General features: G+C 32.5%; 1 protein-coding gene across 1 annotated transcript in view; it reads right to left on the reverse strand.

Annotated features, from left to right (window-relative positions):
• Nucleotides 1-2,577: 2,577 nt before the first annotated feature.
• LOC111698028 (uncharacterized) overlaps nucleotides 2,578-21,503 on the reverse strand; it is a 28,723-nt gene continuing 9,797 nt past the window's right edge. Inside the window, exons 8-18 of the mRNA XM_023468246.1 lie at nucleotides 21,029-21,091; nucleotides 20,525-20,565; nucleotides 20,026-20,231; nucleotides 18,409-18,488; nucleotides 14,487-14,566; nucleotides 13,830-13,878; nucleotides 12,221-12,297; nucleotides 10,278-11,593; nucleotides 8,598-8,735; nucleotides 5,939-6,017; nucleotides 2,578-2,836 (exon numbers count right to left, since the gene is read on the reverse strand). Of these exons, the coding sequence (XP_023324014.1) occupies nucleotides 2,761-2,836; nucleotides 5,939-6,017; nucleotides 8,598-8,735; nucleotides 10,278-11,593; nucleotides 12,221-12,297; nucleotides 13,830-13,878; nucleotides 14,487-14,566; nucleotides 18,409-18,488; nucleotides 20,026-20,231; nucleotides 20,525-20,565; nucleotides 21,029-21,091 (2,205 nt within the window). The 3' untranslated portion in view covers nucleotides 2,578-2,760. The remainder of the gene's footprint in view (nucleotides 2,837-5,938; nucleotides 6,018-8,597; nucleotides 8,736-10,277; nucleotides 11,594-12,220; nucleotides 12,298-13,829; nucleotides 13,879-14,486; nucleotides 14,567-18,408; nucleotides 18,489-20,025; nucleotides 20,232-20,524; nucleotides 20,566-21,028; nucleotides 21,092-21,503) is intronic.

Below are 21,503 nucleotides of genomic sequence, written 5' to 3' on the forward strand. Positions count from 1 at the left end.
CCCCCCCCCCCTTGGAAAAAAGCCTTTATACACCATTGGCTTCCCTAAAGCTGAGGCTTCAAGGTTTGTTCTCTTTGTCGAATATGAATAATGAATGTATAATTCATGTTAAATACAAATTGGACCCATTAAGCTGATATTGATTGCAAGAAAAAAAGTAAGAAACAAAGACGATATGTTGAGCTGTAGAATAACTAGATATAGAAATATTGATTGATTAATTGGCGGCTAGGACAGGCTAGGGGGCCGAGCGCTGCGGCCACATATATCAAATTGACAAAGGGATAGCCGATATGTGGGGTTAGGTTTGGTTAAGACACATTCTTGGCCGAGTACTGCACTTCTTAACAATTGTACATCAGACCTACGAAATGTGTACATCTTTCCATACATATGTGTACATCTGACCTTTAAAATGTTTACATCTGACCTTTAAAATGTGTGCATCCGACCTACTAATGTTGTGCATCCGACCTACTAATGTTGTTCATCCGACCTAGAAAAGGTCTGCATCCAACCTACAGTTTAGTGTGCGACCGACCTATACAGTAGGTTGGATACACTGACTTTTTTCATTTGAGTGTGTATCCGACATACAGTTCATCGGACCAGCAGCAGCTAAAAGCTGCTGAAAAACCATGTGCTTGTAGGTCCTAATAATCGTAGGACGGTTATAACGTTGGGCAGATGTAATACAATCGAAATAATTTTACATAAATGTATTTATATATATCACATTAACTCGTCAGTTGATTTAAGTTGGGATTTGGGTTAAAAAGTATAAATCATTAAATGAAATGAAACTTTCAAGCAAGCAAAACAATATTAATTAGAGAAGACGACATTTGTTTACAATCTTTACCAAACAAAGTGCGAAGATTTTCCGATGCTGCATCTTTATATAGAAGGTCTTTGATCCCAAGATATGATATGCTAAATGAAGACGACATTTCTTCTGTCTAGTTCAAGGGACAGCCCTCCCAAACAGCTGGGCGTATTCAGGAGTTTGTCCAGGGGGGGCTTAAATTTTTTTATCTTTCCAGGGGGGGACTCACCAACCGTTGGGGCCTGAAAACCCCCGGAAATCAATATATTTCACTGGTCCAGGGGGTGGGGGGTTTAGCCCCATAGCCCCTCCCCTGAATACGCCCCTGCTGCCAAATACAATAACAAAAATACAAATTCAATAAAAATAGGTAAAAAAATATCATCACCCTCCCCCACACGGATTTCCAAATGAGTAATCTTTTTCGACAATGTTTTAAAGATTAAAAGTTTAAGACGACATTAAAAAATATTATTAAATGGGAAAATTGAGGGAACAAAGGAAACTCCATCTAATCGTCAATAATGTCTACAAATACACCATAATTTTTACACTCATCACTATTTTCCTTTTCATTTAAAAGCTCATAATTGGGTAAATTATAGGTCCTCACATAAAAGTAACTTAGAACCAATTTTAATAAATAAATATGTTCTTCATGGTATTTTTTTTTTGTACTTTTGCTTGGGCAAAGTCAAAGCTAATTTGTTTAGGAATCAATCTTATCTTCGGATTAATATAATTCCTCTTCTATATCCTGTGCATTGATCCTCAAACTTAAAAGTGCACACTTAGGATATAGAGATCAAGTTTTCAGGATTAACAATATCCAAATAAAAGTTCTGATATCAGACCCTACATGGATATCTCGTGATAACTTTAATTTATAGGAAAATAGCATGTATCCTCAAATTTTAAAGTGTCCAATCGGATATTGAGATCATGCATCCAAGAATAACGATAACTAACAATATAGTGCTGGCTTAATAAGTTACAACCTAAAATCATGATTTAGAGACATTTAAAGCATATTAAAAAAAAATATATAAAAATGAATTCGATACTATGGTTTAACAAGATTTTCTTGTTCTTTCTTTATAGTAGAAATACCGCAATGGATTTTTTTTGTAACTGTTTCATCTAAAAATATTTAATGAACAATTTTCAGAGATATATTATACAAAGCAATAACTAATTACAAAATTCTTAGTCTTATTGTAACTGAAAGAAATAATTAAGTTGAAAGCCATTCAACAATTTGTATTGATCCAAACTAAAGAACTTGACGTGGAGGTTTCAAATTAACGGGTTTTCAAATGTATTTTCTCGGGGTATACTTATTTTCAAATCTAGTTTTAAAAGAAGGTTTGTGTTTCATTTACATGAATGTATTTCGAATTACTATACACCAAAATATTTCTTGATAACAAAAACCCCTGCACATTAAATTTTCCAAGTTGACTTATTTTTTAATTTGTTTATTCAAACCTTTTTTGGCGTTTTTTCTTATTTAGATCAGAAACCTTCCCAGTTTCTTTTCCCATCAAGAACTGAACACTTGCCTCAAGCAGATATTCTCTAATTTCTTTGAAACCTGATGTCGTAGATATTTCAAATTCCAAACTATTAAATCGTGTAGACCTATGATAGTAAAACATTATAAATGTCAAAGTTTACACTCTATATCTCAGGTTGCAAAGATATATAAAATTTAGAATCAAAGTTCCTTTGTAAAAAATGTACAAAAAAAATAAAACAAAACTATAAAATTTATTTTGAACTGTAGAACAGAGGTGCGAACAAGAAGTACATAAATAAAAATACACAATCTTATTTTTATTCAGAACTATCTAAATAAATTCTTCTTTTGTTGGATTACGTCCAGTTTGATTTCATGTATACAACACCTCTACTGTACATGTTCTGCAGTACAGTTAAAGCCCTGAATGGTTAGAAGGTCGGAGACTGAGGTTGCAAGTAAGGATTTGTACAAACGTTTTCCGGAAATCCCTGAAATTTATATATTCTAGTTTATTTCCGTAAAAAATATGTGTTTTCAAATCATCGACCTAATTCTATTTTTTCCAATTTTGTTTCCTAATTTTGATATTTTTGGTTCGTTATTTATTCATACTTCCTTCTTCAGTTCTATGCATGAGCTCAGATTTATAATTTGAGTTAGAGATCCAACGAGGTTATGGTGTATAGAGTGATGATGTACTGCATATTTGTTTATTATAAGTTGATTCTGGCCTAACCTATAGTATATTAATATTAGTAAACAGTTGTAAGTGTACAGTACAGCTTACTGAGAACACAGGTAGAGAACTATCATCCCCCCTGAGCCCAAAACTTAAGACAGGGTATCATTGTGAAAACCAGTTTTAGAACCCGGGTTTCACGAATGGGGTTATGACAGTTTTGTGTTTATCAATATCATATTCTCAATTTTTTTCGAATCTCTTAAATCAAAATCTACACAAATGTTAAGACCCCAAGAAGTAAACTTGGGAGTTTAGTTCAACGATACTCTATTAAACTCCTACATTAAACTGATAACATTTTGGTATTTTTCAGATTATGTTCTTTCACCCTTTTTATATCTTACCTTATAAAATAATATACTTAAGAATTTTTCTGAAAGTTTAATTTTTCTAAATTCTTGTTAAACTTAAAAGTTTTCTTCCAATTTATAAAAACCATTCAGCCATTTTAAAACTTCTTGATTACAAAGTTTGCAGAAAATACATAATCTAAAAAGAATGCTGAGGCTGAATTTAAAGCATTTGAGCCGCGGCTTAGATTTGAGACGCGGCTCCAATATGAAATTGGTTCCACTTAAAATTGTATTCAATGTTTCAAGATTTAGGCTAGCGCTCAATTGAAACCGGTTTTTGGCGAATTTGAGACGAGGCTCAAATTCATTAAATTCGGACTCTGGCTCCCAAAAGTTAAATTTACTTAGAAAGGAAGAGGGGGGGATGCTGAAGGGACAGGGTGGTGATTGGTGAAGGGCCGGTGAGTGTGGGGGGGGGGGGTGAAAGTAAATTTGAAGGTGAAATATGAATTTGTCACAAAGTGGGTTTACACTAAAAGGATTCTGGAAACAAATCAAGAAATCTATAGATTTAGATATTTTAAAGGTTTTGATATTTTGACATAGTGCAGAGCCTGGGTGCAGAGCTATAGAGAACAGACAGATTTCTTGAAAAGGAACTGAGTATTTGCTACAAACTCAAATTTTCTAATCACTAGTCACAACCTGATAATATAAACCTTTGATATTTTAAACCTAGATTATTCAATCTATCAGTATTCATAGTTCGAATTATCTAAGGTTCATGACATTGAGTTGCACAGAGGAATTAGAAAATCAGAGTGAAAAAGATTGTGGATATCGATATCAATGCTTGATCTCGATCTTTTTTTAATCTACCGATTAATTTAATCTTTATCCGATATCCCGCATTGTAATCTTACCCAGTCAGGGGTTAAAGAAGCTTTGATCATGAACGGAATAACTAAACTAAAACTTTAGAAAGGTAAAGTTTCTTATAGATCATCAGATTAAATGTTCCCACAGTAGATATCAAGATCAAGTGCTCGAGATCATGAGTATCCAATCAAAAGTTCCCAGCTCTGGCTGCTTTTTGAAAAGTCATCTCATGTTATTTTGTATTAAAGTTTCAATTTGCTAAAAGGTTGATAAAATTAATAAACTACTCGGGGGGGAATAAGATGAACTTCTAAAGTAGGAAGAAGATGAGAAAAGAGGATTAAACAAAAACTCAATTATAAAATGTTTAATATAAGCGCGGAGACGTTGTGTGTATAATGGTAGGAGAAGTTCATTAGTAGTATATTTCACTANTAAAGTAAAGTACACATAAAAGGAATTGAGTTTTTGCCACAAACTCAAATTTTCTACTCCCTATATGTTTACAACCAGATGGTGTGAACCGATGATATTTCAAACTTAGACTGTTTGATCAAACAGAATTCATAGTTTGGAATGTCAAAGATCAACGACATCGGGTTGCTAAGATAAAGGGGGGTAAAAGTTAGAGTTTGGGGCAAAAACTCATTTCCTTTAAATCTTATATCGTATTGAAGAGGAATTATGAAGAACAAAAATGTGATGAAATTCTAATAAGCAACCAAATAAACTTGCTTTTATCATGCTTTTGCCTAAACAACGTCTAGTTTGCAGTGCACCCCCCCCCTCCCCCTCCAGACACAAAAACAAAAAATTCTTTATGTTAGGCATACTAAAGGGGGGGGGGGGGAGAGGGGATGTAAAGCTGTTTAAAACCCAAAAAAAACTTTCTTTGTATGGCGAAACTCAAAAATTATCTTTATTTTGTTGTTACTTCATAAGAAAAGATTATTCTTAAACATCTCTTTTGTATATTTGTATATTGAATTTTTTGCTCCTCCCCCCCGTATTACAATAATATTGGTTATTGAAACTTAAAACCTTAAAACTTTTGTGAAAATTAAATTTTCTATTGATCTTATTTGAAGTTTTCCTCAGTTATTTAAGTAACGTTCAGTGTTGAGAGTCTGGTGAAGGAATCGAGTCTTTGGCACAAAATCAATTTTTCTTTTTTCAACCTGAAGGTGTAAACCTTTGATATGTCAAACTTAGATTATTTGATCTAACATAACTCATTGTTTGAAATATCTACGGTCTACAACACCGGGTTGCAAAGATACAGGGATTAGATAAATCCGAGTTTGTGCCAAAAACTCAATCCCGTTTAGAAAATAAAAATCGCAAAAAAACTTTTTGTCTCTATAAATATTTCCACCATATATTCCAGGAACCAATTTCGGATCCACACAATACAGCTCACATAATACACATAAAATAAATTTTTCCTTTAAATTGGATTGACCATTTTCTAGTTTATTACCATCAGACGGACAAATAAAACTACAGACATCCGATTTGTCATTTTAAAAAATTTAAGCTTTGGAAATGGATTCAAAGCATGTCTAAAAACTTGAAACTACCAAAATTGTTTTGATCAAAACCGTTTTAACAAGAACTTATCCTAATCTAATTTAACTTAGTTTCAATTAATAAAAGTTTAATGAGAATATATATTCCTGTGCAGAACTCCGTATATAACTGGATTTAGCATAGAGTTTGTATATCCTAGCCACAGCGCTGTAGAGTTAATCCAACCTAAAATATAGATAATTATACACTTCAACCAGATAAAACATGCTATTTTCGGATCACTTAAAAAAGTTTCCTCACAGAACGTTTCCTTACTAAATATGTTTCCTTACAGAACGTTTCCTGCTACAAAACGTTTCCTGCCACAAACGTTTCCGGCTACAAAACGTTTCTGTAAGTACTTCTTATTTTTTTATTTAAAGAATTTAGCTGTCAACTCTGCTCTTTGGGTACATGAACGACACGGCATATTAGAGGTCTTGGGGAGTAAGGAGGCTTTTTCTAGGTGTTTTAGGTACTTTTGCAAAGGCATTTTCTCAAGGGCGACGTCCCAAAAGTGCGGTTGTCCAAGCAGCAACTTCCCAAAGATAGATTAGGGCCTCTGAAGCGCCGCAGGCTGCAATTGGTGTTCGAGCGCTGCGGCTAGATTGGGCTAGGGGGCCAAGCGCCGCGGCTAGAACATGCTGGGGGCCGAGCGTTGCGTCTAGGACTTTGGAAGTTGCCGGAAAGTACCTAACAATTTTTATATAGTGCAAAATAATCATAATGTTAAATTTAAATTAAATTTGGGTTTTAAGTTTTAGATATTTAAGCGTTTTAAGTCTTTTACTCTTTTTGATGAATAATAATAAAAAGAAAATGAGGAGAAAATTTGGGAAAAAAATGAGGAGAAAATTAAGAGAAATGAAGAGAATATGAGGAGAAAATGAGGAGAAAATGAGGAGAAAATGAGGAGAAAATATGGAGAAAATAAGGAGAAAATGAGGAGAAAATGAGGAGATAATGATGAGAAAATGAGGCGAAAATGAGGAGAAAATGAGAAGAAAATGAGGAGATAATGAGGAGAAAATGAGGAGAAAATGAGGAGAAACTGAGGAGAAAATGAGGAGAAAATGAGGAGAAAATGAGGAGATAATGAGGAGAAAATGAGGAGAAAATGAGGAGATAATGAGGAGAAAATGAGGAGAAAATGAGGAGAAAATGAGGAGAAAATGAGGAGATAATGAGGAGAAAATGAGGAGATAATGAGGAGAAAATTGGGAGAAAACAAGGATTTTCTATTAAGTGCAATAATTTTTTTTTAAACTAACAATAAACTTAAAGAAAATCTTAAGTAAAAAATTTGTCGAAGTAAATTTGATATTCATAAAAAATCTTTTTAAGTTTTTATGCAACTAATTCTAATCCAGAGGTAAAAGAGTAATTATTCTTGACAAGATAATTTAAATTAACATCATTTGTTAACATAATAATTATTTTCAACTCTTTCTAACAGGGACATCTTTGAATAAGAGAGAAAAGGCTGAACTGGAAAGGAATAATACAAAAAATTTCGCAGATTTTTTTATTTGTATTAACAGATTTCAAGAAAAAAATTAGGTTGTTTTGGAGGCAAATTGTTTTTTTGGGGGGATCATATAAGGTCCAATCAATTTGGGGCCGATTGGCGATTAGTTGAGCTGTTTCGATATTTATAATAAAAATGTTAGAATATTTTTGTTTTTTCTGTACAACAAAAAGAAAAAATCGATTTTTGTTTTCTAAATATTTAGTATTTTTCTCTGTAATTCTCACATGAATTATGTAGATATTTAAAAGATTTATTTACTAAATATCTGTGAATATGTGAATATATGTATATTCAGTTTGTGTAACACAATTCCAAACTTTCCAAGGAACATAAATTACTTTATTATCTTATCTTCACATGTTCCTCCCAACATGAAAACATTTTTAATATAATGCCAGGTAAATATATTTTACGAAAAAGAAAATTCCACAAAGTTTAAAGCAAACTGTAAAAGTATCAAAGGATATTTTTACTAAGATGTTGGGCAAATTTAACTCTGTGCAATATAAAATGTGACATGGAGAACCAGAAAACTTTTGAACAGAAATAAGACTTTTAGAGTCAAGTGAACACTTTTAAAAGCCCAATATAAACATTAGACACAGCAACTTATTTAAATTTTCTAAAGCAAATATCTTTGCAACCTAATCCTAAGTATTCTGCACTTCTTGTTAAATAGCTGAGTTGGTTTTGGTCTGTTATTAAGAAGGCGTTAAACAACGTACATTGATACATATAATACTTTAATACTAAATACTGTAATGTTATAATGTTTAATCCAACAAAAAATACCTGAGATATTATGTATTATGAAGAGTACAGAGTACAAGCTTACCTGGGATAATGTGTACCCGGACTAATGAAGAGTATAGAGTACAAGTTTACCTGGGATAATGTGTACCCGGGCTAATGAAGAGTATAGAGTACATGTTTACCTGGGATAATGTGTACCCGGACTAATGAAGAGTATAGAGTACATTTTTACCTGGGATAATGTGTACCCGGACTAATGAAGAGTATAGAGTACATGTTTACCTGGGATAATGTGTACCCGGACTAATGAAGAGTATAGAGTACATGTTTACCTGGGATAATGTGTACCCGGACTAATGAAGAGTATAGAGTACATTTTTACCTGGGATAATACGTACCCGGACTTATGAAGAGTACAGAGTCCATGTTTACCTGGGATAATGTGTACCCGGACTAATGAAGAGTACAGAGTACAAGTTTACCTGGGATAATGTGTACCCGGACTAATGAAGAGTACAGAGTAAGAACGAAGAATGGGAGCCAGCAGATTAAGAAGGTTAGAAGAACAATTCCTACAGTTAGTGTAGCTTTCCATTCTTGTCTAGCATACATACCAGCACCTGAATAGGAAACATTAAAGGGACTGTAAGCGTAATTTCAAGTGACCCTCCATGCAAAGATGACAATGCCAGCATATACATCGGCACCCTTAAAGCTTTACTGAGAAATACCACACGGTACATATATTAGGTCTTTAGGGAAATCGCTAAGTAGCGAAACAGTGTTTATAATGTATATAATGTTTACGTGTATGTATTGAATTGTGTATGTAATGTATATAATGTTTACATGAATGTAATGAATTGTGTAATTAATGCATATAATGTTTACGTGTATGTATTGAATTGTGTATGTATGATGTATATAATGTTTACATGAATGTATTGAATTGTGTATGTAATGTATATAATGTTCACATGAATGTATTGAATTGTGTATGTAATGTATATAATGTTTACATGAATGTATTGAATTGTGTATGTAATGTATATAATGTTTACATGAATGTATTGAATTGTGTATGTATAATGTATATAATGTTTACATGAATGTATTGAATTGTGTATGTAATGTATATAATGCTTACGTGTATGTATTGAATTGTGTTTATAATGTATATAATGTTTACGTGTATGTATAATGTATAATGTTTACATGAATGCAATGTATTGAATCGTATTTAAGAGAATAAAGGAAATTGTTGACCAGTAAGAATATTGATGACACATCTTTCACAGGTTTCATTTATTCTTGAACAATGGTTGAAAATCCTTAATCTAAAGAATGTATTGTGTTAAGAACAGAAAAAAAAATGTTGAGTATAGATTAAAGATTGTTAAATTGATTATCAATATTCTTTATACATTATGAAACAATTAAAAACGGAATGATCCCCATCTTCGCTTTTTCTTTTTATAAAAATATCCAGTATGATTTTGTAACTCAATTACAGCTGATATATTTCAGAACTTACATTACAGGAATATTCAGTAATAACCATACATCACAGGAATATTCAGTAATAGCCATATATTACAGGGATATTCAGTAATAACCATACATTGCAGATATTCAGTAATAAACATACATTACAGGAATATTCAGTAATAGACATACATTACAGGGATATTCAGTAATAGCCATACATTACAGGGATATTCAGTAATAGCCATACATTACAGGGATATTCAGTAATAGACATATATTACAGGGATATTCAGTAATAGACATATATTACAGGGATATTCAGTCTAATATTGCTTGATTTACTTGTACAAGAGAACTGACGAGGGGCAACCCAGACCGAAATATATTTTCAATAAATGTGGAACTAACATCTACTTTTTTACTCTACAGAGGTTTGGTCCATCACCATCACTGAATTTTAAATAGCCATACATTACAGGGATATTCAATAATAACCATACATTACAGGGATATTCAGTAATAGCCATACATTACAGGGATAACTCTAATTGAGGAATCATTCATTTAATCCTCACATGTAAAAATGGATACCAAGAAAAAACCGAAGACGACAACAATTCTGGTTTATATTGGTTAAAACTGTACAGTGTATGTACAATGTACAATATGCATACCTGAAAACCCTGTTAAACACCGTGAAAGACGCATTGAGCTTGATTTAGGCATAGTGAGAAGAACCCGGTGTCCGGAGATTTCTCCGGACTTACGACGTATCTTTACTCCTGGATAGGAGTGGGAGACGGACAGGAGAGATCTGCTCCGCGGAATGAAATTGTCGGATTGATCCGTTGAACAAGAATCTAAAGGGACAGGATGAGTTCCGAGAAACCCAGTATTTTCGCTGTACAATTGGTTTAGTGATAGACTAGACTTTAAACTGTTGCTTAAAGGATCACGGAGGAGAGGATTGAAGTCAGAGGTTGGAGAGCTTTCACTCACTTCAATCTTAATACAACTTTTTGTTTCAGGTTCAGAACATGTTCCAGATACAATATTAGGTTCAGAGGTGTTTCCAGTTTGAGTTTCCGTTCCAGGACGAGAATTTGATTCAAGTGTTCCAGGTAGAGTAATGGTTCCAGGGAGGGAATTGGTTCCAGGGAGTGAATCGGTTCCAGGTAGAGTATTGGTTCCAGGGAGAGAATTTGCCCCAAGCAGAGAATTGGTTGCAGAAGGAGAATTAATTCCAGGGAGAGAATTGATTCCTAGGAAAGAGTTGGTTCCAAGGAGAGAATTGGTTCCAGGGAGAGAATTGGTTCCAGAGAGAGAATTGGTTCCAGGGAGAGAATTGGTTCCAGAAGGAGAATTGGTTTCAGAGAGAGAATTGGTTCCAGGGAAAGAATTGGTTCCAGAAGAAGAATTGGTTTCAGGCACAGATTTAGTAATATTTAAAAGCATACATCCAGGAGAATAATGAAAACTATGGGTTGTGTTCGGAGAAGAATGAGAATTATGGGTTGTATTCGGAGAAGGATAAGAACCAGGGGTTGTATCCGGAGAAGGATGAAAATTAGGGTTTGTATCCGGAGAACCAAAACTAAGAGATCTGTGTACTCTAGGACGAAGTTTATGAATCTTATTACAGAAACTCCGCTTCATGCTTAATCCATCCATTCTCTCCGACTTGGAGGAAACACTAGGATTAATATAAGTATTCTCCAAGTAGGAAAAACCTGAGCTGTTATCAACACAGTTGCAATCTTTAGATCTAGATTTAGAGTTTAGGCAAGAGTCAGCATGTTTAGGAACAATGGAAGAATGCCCTAATCTTGGCAAACTTTTAGAAAAACTTTTTAAACTTTTTGCTTGACTGTGAGTTAAGGACTGAGGTTCAGTTTCTTCTCCTTGAAGGAGCAGGGTTTCTTTCTTCTGAGATTCTCCTGGTATACTTTCAGCTTTAATCTTACAAGATTCGGATCCAAAGTTTGCCTCACTAGAAACCAAATCAGATAATCTTTCTCCAAAAAGGAAACTATACCTCCAAAAGAAAGTCAACAAAGTTAAAATACTTATATTTTGAGATTGCTTCTAGGCTATTATTTTCAAGAGTCAATCTTTTTAGAAAAATAATTACTATGAACTTTGCAATGTATAGAAGATATGTAGAGAATCATTGACACAAAAGTAGGATAAAAATTTAAATTTGAAGATAAACACTGCATAATGCATATTCGGTCGATAGAGTATTTAAATCAAAATTGACACATTTTAGAAGTCTTTCTAGTTACAACACAACGATATGTAGCATTTTAATCAAACAGTACTGTTTACTTTAAAATCTATCATGTACAACGAATGCCTAATACGAATTGGTTGCCTCCTCCCCCTAAAAAAATCTTCTGACCCCATTGTAAAATTAAGAGAGTTATTTAAATTTTCAAAAATGGTTCGGCTTCACTGGGCTAGGAATTGGAGGGGCTATAACGAGAAATTATATTTAAAAATAGGAATTTTTCAACCCCTCCCCCTCCTAAAATATTGAATCCGATGGAAGAAATAATAATTAATGAATGTTGATTTTGATGTTGATCCGATCTTTTATTCATGATTTATCTGGTTCCTTGAGTAATGATGAGGATTCGAAGATTTGTCCATCCCTTTCTTCCAACCAAGGAGAGGGCTGAGCAAATCATCATTCTAAAATATTTTTAGATTTATTACTGAGCATTCAATGGTTATATATCATGGAAGGAATAAAATCAAAATATCATCTTTGTACGTCATCTTATCTGAGAATACAGTCGTTCTACAGTAGTCGGCGTTTATATCAATACACTAGATACATTAGGATAGATTGTTTATGCAGACTATAAAGCTGAAAATTGTACAACCCTTTGTACATCATGAACTCGTCATAGAAAAAGTTCATTGAATATGTTTTACTTCTTGCGGTCACTCTGTAGAGAGCTATTTCTAATTGATCAGTATCTTGTCATTCTGAATTGTGTAAATTACTGGTCCCTGGCAGCCGTAGTATATTTGAAGTTCCGAGCCGGGTCAACCTTTCCGGTCCCATTTTGTATTGTACCTAGCTCTATGGACAAGACTAGCCGATGCAACAAGGTTGACGCGATCAGACTTTATGCTTCATATAGGTTCAATTTACTTTTACTAAAGGGGAAGAGGTGCGTATGGTCCTCTACACACAAAACACACCCCATACATTTGTACGGAGTCGTAACAATACTTGCCGCAACTCTTTATATTCAATGTACTGTATGCACGTAGCTATAGTACAGAGCTAAATTCATATTGTTCAATTTGAGGTAAAACACTCCGGTATGGTGAAGACGACATGAGCTATCTAATCTAATATATCTAGGATCAATACACAATTTTTTTTAATAATTTTTTTTAGTTTTTAAAAAATAGCAAGTTAACATGTTCTCAAAGATCGAGAAGCTATTAATTAGCAGTTTCTCATTGTTTCCATGTTCATGTGTATCCATGCTGTTTGAAAGCTTAGTAGATATTTAAAATGGAAATTGAAAGTTGTCTTTATTGTATTGATTTATACGACCGTATATCAAGGGATAAATAAAATCATGATATCAATTGTGCATGATCTAAAATTAATCCATATTTGTAAACAGATTCAAATCCATCAATATTATAAACCAGTTCAAGTGCCCGGCGTTTTTTGAGAAAAAAATTAGAATTTTTAAAGAAAAACAATTTTTTTAGCATATGTTACCCCTGGGCCACTCATGGGTTCCATAAAATAATCAGCCCATTCGGTCGAACCGTTTGGCCAGCCATGGGGAACATATATACGATACGAATATCTTGTTCTATTATATAGATTATAAATAATCTCCACAATTCATTAACACATTCTGTACAGAGCGTTAAATAATTTAATATTGTTAAAATATAGATATTTCTCTTTCAACTCAAATTTATTGCAAATTTGAAATGTTTTATAGTTAAGGTATTTTATTTCAATAGATTAGGGCTTTTGGATATTTTCAAGCACAATTTTCTTTGAGGGAACAAAATAAAATTTGAAAAATGTTTGAAAATTTGAAAATTATTATTTAAAACTCGGCTCGCACTTTTTTGTAGTTTTTCTTTTATCGGAAACCCCTTTTAGAAAGCTGAAAGTTTAATATCACAAGAACGAGTGATTAATGAACGTGAAGTTTTTCATCCAAAATGATTTTTTATACCTTACAGCCTGTAGAAGAGAGAACAGAAACCTTTCTTTTTTCTTTAGACCTGGAGCAAAAATATTCTTTTTGAAAATGCTGTTTTCTTACATAATTTTTTAAATATTATTATCCAGAAGTCAAACCAATAGAGATAAAACTATCCCAATGTTTTTAGAAGAGAATATGCTTGATAATTTGGTTGTAACCTACTTGATAATTTAGATGTAAACTACTCGATAATTTGGTTTTAAACTGCTTGATGATTTGGTTGTATACTATTAGATAATTTGTTAAAATCTACTCGAAAATTCGGTTGTAAGCTTCTCGATAATTTGGTTGCAAACTATTCGACAATTTGGTTGTAAACTACTCGACAATTTGATTGTAAACTACTCGATGAATTGGTTGTGCACTACTTGATAATTTGGTTGTAAACTACTCAATAATTTGGTTGAAAACTACTCGATATATATTGATCGAAAACTGTAAATATTCCTATTCCCTTGGTCGATTTATATTTGGCAAACAAATTAAATAACTAGAGAATATCTGTAGTTCAAAACCTCAAAAATTAATATAAAAATTCAAATAAAGAGGAATCAATTCAAATTTTACATTGTTATTTTTTTCTTAGAATTTAAGAAAATTAGAAATGGAAAGAAAAGAATAATTTCCCTGTTTTTATCTTTTATTGACGCCAGCTTGATATAGTATGATGATTCATCAACCTGGAGAACTTGTGTTGCATGCAGTACCTAGAGTAATTGCCATACATTAATTAATAATAACAGAAAGAACACTAGATGTCGTCTTTTAAAGATTTTAGGGTTTTTGTTCACAATAACCCTAAGGCAGACGCCCAAAGGAGTTACTCGCATGCTGCGTGGAATTACGAGAAAGAGAGAACCTGAATGCGCGTAACTTCTTTGGGCTTCTGTCTCAGGGTTAATATCTTGCAAAATCTTGAAAAGACGACATCTAGTGTTTCATCTGTTATTGTTAATTAATCTGCTTTACTATCTGTTCTTTTATGTGGATCCAATCTTAGAAGAATACCTTACAAAAGGATTTTTTCTTAAAGTTTGATTTCATCATACTTTGCAAATTGTAATAAATGCAAATTTATTTGGGATGAATCTATATGATAAAGCTCTTCAATCATATATATATATATATATATTTGTATATATGTTAGCTATAGCTGGCCAAAAAGCTGGACCAAATTAGCTGATTTTTTTTTGAGGGAAGCCATGGATACTAACATTAGCTAAAAAAAATAATGTTTCTTTTTCAAAAATAAATTTTGTTTCTATCAAATTTCAATTTTTTTTCACGGGCAAAGCAGGGCACTTCAGTTAGTATTAAATAAAAGGCCATCCGTGTTTACTATTGTAGAAAAAACTGCAAATATTTTTTATAGTTTAGATATAAAATATACAATTTATACATATAGAGTAAAGTGCATCTTCATAATAATTTTCGGTTTATTAATTTGTTATTTTAGATGAAAGCCCCTCACAATTTAATAAAACAACTTGGTTCAATTTACTCAACTTATTCATTGACAGAGAGTAATTAAGAACAAGCGTTAATAAGCGTTTATTTTCAAGTTTTCAACTAGGGGTGCTATGTGCACAATCATGTCAGTTGTGCAAGCGACTGTACTATTCTGTGCACGTACATAACAATATAAAGAAAAACTATGCAGCATAGAAAACTTTATTAAAACACTTTGAAAGACAGCCCGGCTGTGTGAAAAATTCATTTGATAAGTTTGTTTACTAAAATGTAAAGATAGAAAGGTATGCCAGTTTAAATAATCAGGCTGAAAATCTAAAAATAAGATAATAATGCAAACATTCCAAATATATCCAATACCCTTTGCAATTACGATTTTATCTCAAAAAATATTTAAACACTTATCAATATTTGTCCAATACAAAAAATAAGAAGAACTCTCCCACGTCCTCGACCACGACCCTTTCCTTCTTGGGAACCTTGAAATCTGTCAGACTCTTCCCATCCTTCTAGGATGACTTCCCAATTACATTGCTAACCAAGCAAGTAATTATCCACAGTTTTCCCTTTGATGATTGCCTCATGAAATTATTCAACTTGATGGAGATCCAAATATTGTAGTTCGAACATTGCCAGATTTCTTTGAATTTACAAAAGTTCACTAGCCGATCTAACATCAGAAGCACCTAGACTGTCGCCTGGACTGTCACCAGGACTGCTACTAGGACTGCCACCAGGACTGCCACCAGGACTGCCACCGGGACTGCTACCTGGACTCCCACCAGGACGGCCACCAGGACTGTTACCAGAAACCTCAAGCTCAACAGTCAACACTGCTACAAGAAACCACAAGGCTGCTACCTGAAGCCTTAAGAGGTGGCTATCAGATACCTCAAGACTGCTACCAGAATCCCCAAGACTGCTTCCAGATCTACTAACAGATATTGTCGCACAAAATGTGACCTTTTTGAATATTATTATGTAGGAGCACAATGCACATAGTTATTTTTATATCCGCGCATACATCAATTTACATACTTTATTTTGTTTGTCTATTTAGAACACATACATTTTTTAACCACCATTTTTTTAAGCTAAAAACTCTTGCTTACTTCTTGTATAAACGCACTTATCAGACATATAATGACCAAATATAAAAATAAACTTCTTTTGTAAAGGTTTTAGAATTATACTATATGCGCAATGCTGTCTTTTTACATGATAACTCGTTTGCTGTCCAATTTGGATCAGTGGGTCATTAAATTAAGAAAACCTTAGTTTTATTAAAATTGCGCACATCAAATGTATTATAATGGAAATGCACTTTACTCTACAAAGAAATTTCAAAATAATATGAAATACATATTTCTAGGGAATAGAACTGAATGCGTAGATGGATAAATATCTGCAGTTGGTTGATTGATGGATAGATAGATGAATATCTGCAGTTGGTTGATTAATGGATAGATAGATGAATATCTGCAGTTGGTTGATTAATGGATAGATAGATGAATATCTGCAGTTGGTTGATTAATGGATAGATATCTGCAGTTGGTTGATTAATAGTAAATAGATAAATATCTGCAGTTGGTTGATTAATGGATAGATAGATTAATAAAAATGGTATTAGACACCCACAGTAGTCAACAGAAAATATTTCCATACTTTTCGGCTTTTTTCTTTATTCACATTAAGATATTTTTCAATTGATTTTTTTTTATATCTATATAATATAACAAAACATATATATATGTTGCGTATAGCCGGCCAAACGGCTGGACCGAATGGGCAGAAATTTTTTGTAGACACTCATGGGTAGCCTGGGGGTGACATATAGGATAAAAAATCTAATTGTTCAGGACACAATTTTAGAAATTACGCTAGTTTTCATGATATATATATATATATATATATATTGTATATATATATATATATGATTATATATATATATATATATATATATTGTATATATATATATATATGATGTAGAAAGGAGATGACACTTATCGCGCTATTGTCTGGTTACCACTGTAAATAGTTGGGAAAAGCACGTACTAGTGTTAAATGGATTGATTGATTGAGGTAAAAGCGAATATATAAGTCAATATGAGCGAAGGTTAGTTGATATAAGTGGATTCAAGTGAATATAGCGGATACTAGTGGATATAAGTGGATTCAAGTGAATATAGCAGATATTAGTGGATATAAGTGGATTCAAGTGAATATAGCGGAAAGTGGATTCAAGTGAATATAGCGGATATTAGTGGATATAAGTGGATTCAAGTGAATATAGCGGATATTAGTGGATAAAAGTGGATTCAAGTGAATATATCGGATGTTAGTGGATATAAGTGGAATATAGCGGATATTAGTGGATATAAGTGGATTCAAGTGAATATAGCGGATATTAGTGGATAAAAGTGGATTCAAGTGAATATATCGGATGTTAGTGGATATAAGTGGATTCAAGTGAATATAGCGGATATTAGTGGATATAAGTGGATTCAAGTGAATATAAGTGTATTCAAGTTGGATTCAAGTGAATATAAGTGTATTCAAGTGAACATAAGTGTATTCAAGTGAATATAAGTGGATTCAAGTGAATATAAGTGGATTCAAGTGAATATAAGTGGATTCAAGTGAATATAAGTGGATTCAAATGGATATAAGTTGATTCAAGTGGATATAAGTGAATTTAAGTGAATAAGAGCGAATATTAGTGGATGTAAGTGGACGCAAGTGGATATAAGTGGATTCACGTAGAAATAAGAGGATATAAGTGAATATGAGCGAATATTAGTGGATGTTTAAGTGGATTTAAGTGGATATAAGTAAATATGAGCCGGACATTTTTGGATGTAAGTTGATTTAGATGGATAAAAGTGGCTGTAAACTGGATTTCAATTGATAAAGTTGATATAAATTAATTATATATAATTAAATATGAGTTATGTGGATATAGGTGGATATTTCTGGATGTACATGGATATTTATGGATATAAGTGCATGTAAGTGGTTAAGTGATAAAGCTAAAGATGGGATAAAAATATATTTAGATATAACTGATATAAATAAATACCTGTATATTATTATTAGTATGAGTAGAATAAGATCCAGTTTTATTTTGTAGAAACGAATCAGAGTTCCTCATCCTTACACCTGAAATATTTATTAGCTCTGAGCTGGGAACTTTAGAATGGTGGATATCGGGATTAATGCTTGATTCACTCTTTTTCTTAATCTCCAGATTAAATAATTAAATATCAATCTAATCTCCAGATTAATTAACAGATCGGTATTAAGGATATCTCATTCTAAAGTTTTCAGCTCAGTAAATATAAATATTTTGTTAAAATATAAAATAATGAGCTGTAGCTAGGACTGTATATAATTTTAGTTTTCAACTGTTGCTCTTAAAGTCGGCTTTTAAATCATTTCTCAATTTTGGCGGATTTTTTTTCGAATATTGGCGCATTTCAAAAATAAATTAAACCTTCCTGGGGGTCACGTGAGGAGGTTCACACAAAATTTGGGTCCGATCGGTTCAGCCGTTTTGACGTTTATTGGTTACAAACAACAAACAGACACCCATACAATCAAAGTATATATATAGATGGAAAAAATATCAGAATAAATCAATATTTTATAAAAAAACTCCTTTTTAATATAGGAAACAAAAACTCCTATCTAATACTTATAAAATTAGACAAAGCTTTTAACGATACAGTTCTAAATCTGCATACTACTCTATCCAAAGAGGGTCACTTATAATTTATAATTATAATTATATAAACTCTGAAATAGGAAGACGACTTTAAAGCAATACTTAAGTGTATTAAATGTTGCTTGGAAGCAAATAGTTTGACTGACACCTTTTCACTAATTGAGTGAAATGGGTCTGTTTACACTGCACAATTGCTGTGTCCTATGCTTATTGCACTATAGTCATCTTCCTATTCCAGAGTTTTCTGGTTATTACTGTATAATTCCTGTAAGCTCTGAGAAATGAAAAATCAACAGAAGTTGTTTATTATTCTAGACGGTTTCTTTATAAATTTGGCGTGTGGAGAACATTAAGAAACTGAAAGAACCCAATGATGGATTAAATGATTATATTTCAATTCTATCAGAGGAAAGATAATTAGATAAACAAATATAAAAAAGGTAAGAAAGATGTAAATATCATATTCTAATCTTGTTCAGTAAAATCCCACCTCTATTACTTAATCCTTCATACACTTGCTATAAGTTTTACAAAGCTCCAAATTCTAAAAAGCTTAGGATTATATCTTAATCCTACTGGAAGTATTCTAATCCTACAACAAGAGCAGTCGGATTAGATTTAATCCTACTAGAAGCTCTAGGATTTTATTCTAATCCTACAACAGAAGCTGTATACCTTAATCCTACTGTTAGCAGTAGGATTATATAATTATCCTACATAAACGTCAGTATGCTATAATCTTTTAAAATACAATAGTTCCTAGTTCTTATCCAATCAAGGTTGTCTAATAAGGTTGCTTACTCTAGATGCGCTCCAATGTACGGAAAATGTCGTCTCCTTAGATAGAATCTGAATAAATTTCTTTCTCACCTCTGTAATTAGTGACGTCATATGCGGATTTTATCTAGCTATGCATTGGAACGTATCGAGAGTAAGCAACCTCATTATAAACCTTGAATCCAATAACACTACCTGAATATTCCCTCTTATGTCCAGACACCAGTGTTTCTCCAGGAGCGGATATAAACTTGAGTTCAGATTCAGATTTAGTATCCTTGTCTAGCTTCTCTTTAATTTGGGTTTCATGTTTATCTTTATGTTCATGTTCAGATTGAGGTTCAGTTTCAGGTTCAGGTTTGTGTTCGTGTCCAGGATCCTTTTTGATGACATTTACAACTCTGGAAAGGAATTATTTTTATTAAAACCTAAAGTATTTTAATGAAAGAAAATGTATAAATGCATTCTTATTTTCTGATTCCTATGTTTTTGCAACCTGATGAATTAAACCCTTTATATTTTAAGTTTATTAAATTTTATTAGCCATCATAATCAATTGTTTAAAATATCAAAGGTCTACGACATCAGGTTTCAAAGATGGGTTAAAATATTAGAATTTGAGAGAAGTTTCAGTTTTTTGCGTAATTTATGATTTTTCACTAATTAAGATATATTTCAAAAATAATTCACTTTCCTATTTCTGCGTCCAAGCTTTTTGATGAAGGGGTTGAAGGTCTAGGTTTACATATAGTTAATAGTGTTTGATAATTTGTATAAAGTGAAAAAGAAAAAAGACTTTAAATAAAAATGAATTGTGTAATGTGTGCTATTGATAAAAAGTTTATAAAATTCATCACAGTATTTCTGTAAACTCGTCTGCGTAATTTTAAGTATACCTCCAGGTAAGATGGCAATGCCCGATTTACAACGGTACTCTTGAAACCTTTATCCGACCAAAAGTGTGGAAAATATCCTCGTTTTTCTCATATTTTCTCCATTGATTCTTGAAGTAAGGAATGCGCTAGTCCCTTTTGTAGAGAACCCGCAAACGGAAAAAGAACAGTTTAAAGAAACAAAAACGATATCTAATGCGTATATTAAATCGGGCATTGTCATCTTTGCATGGATAGAAAGGGCACTTGAAATTACGCTTAGAGTTCATTTAAACATTGATTTTTTTTAAATGATGTAAGCCTTCCTTGTTCGTTGGTTCTATCGACTGTACACTGTACCTTCTTAGCGCTGACGGACTGTATTTTTCCTAAACAATATTTGAAATTTAAGCAACAAAAAAATATCTGTAAAAGTACTAGGTTTCCAAGGCGCTTCGCGCCCATCTTTGTTTTTAACTTTTAATTGTTGGTCTTTTATATAATTTTTATCGTGGATTTCTAAAAATCTATTTTTTAATGGAAACTTTTGTAATTCTGAACATCCATAAACATTCCCTTTGATCATGTGAGGTCCCAATCAAGCCGTGTTAACGTTTATCGGTTATAAACAAACAAACAGACAAACAGAAAAACAAAGTATATATATATAGAAGCATGTCATAGTGTTAAGGTTATATTCCTCTGTTTTAAACTTTCTACTAAGAATCATTAAATTTTCTTTTAATCAGTTCTTAGTAGATATTATCGTACTGAGATATTACAATAATTGAAACATTTTTA

The sequence above is a fragment of the Eurytemora carolleeae genome, unplaced genomic scaffold (genome assembly GCF_000591075.1).
Source record: "Eurytemora carolleeae unplaced genomic scaffold, Eaff_2.0 scaffold153, whole genome shotgun sequence".
NCBI classification, from domain to species: Eukaryota; Metazoa; Arthropoda; class Copepoda; order Calanoida; family Temoridae; genus Eurytemora; species Eurytemora carolleeae.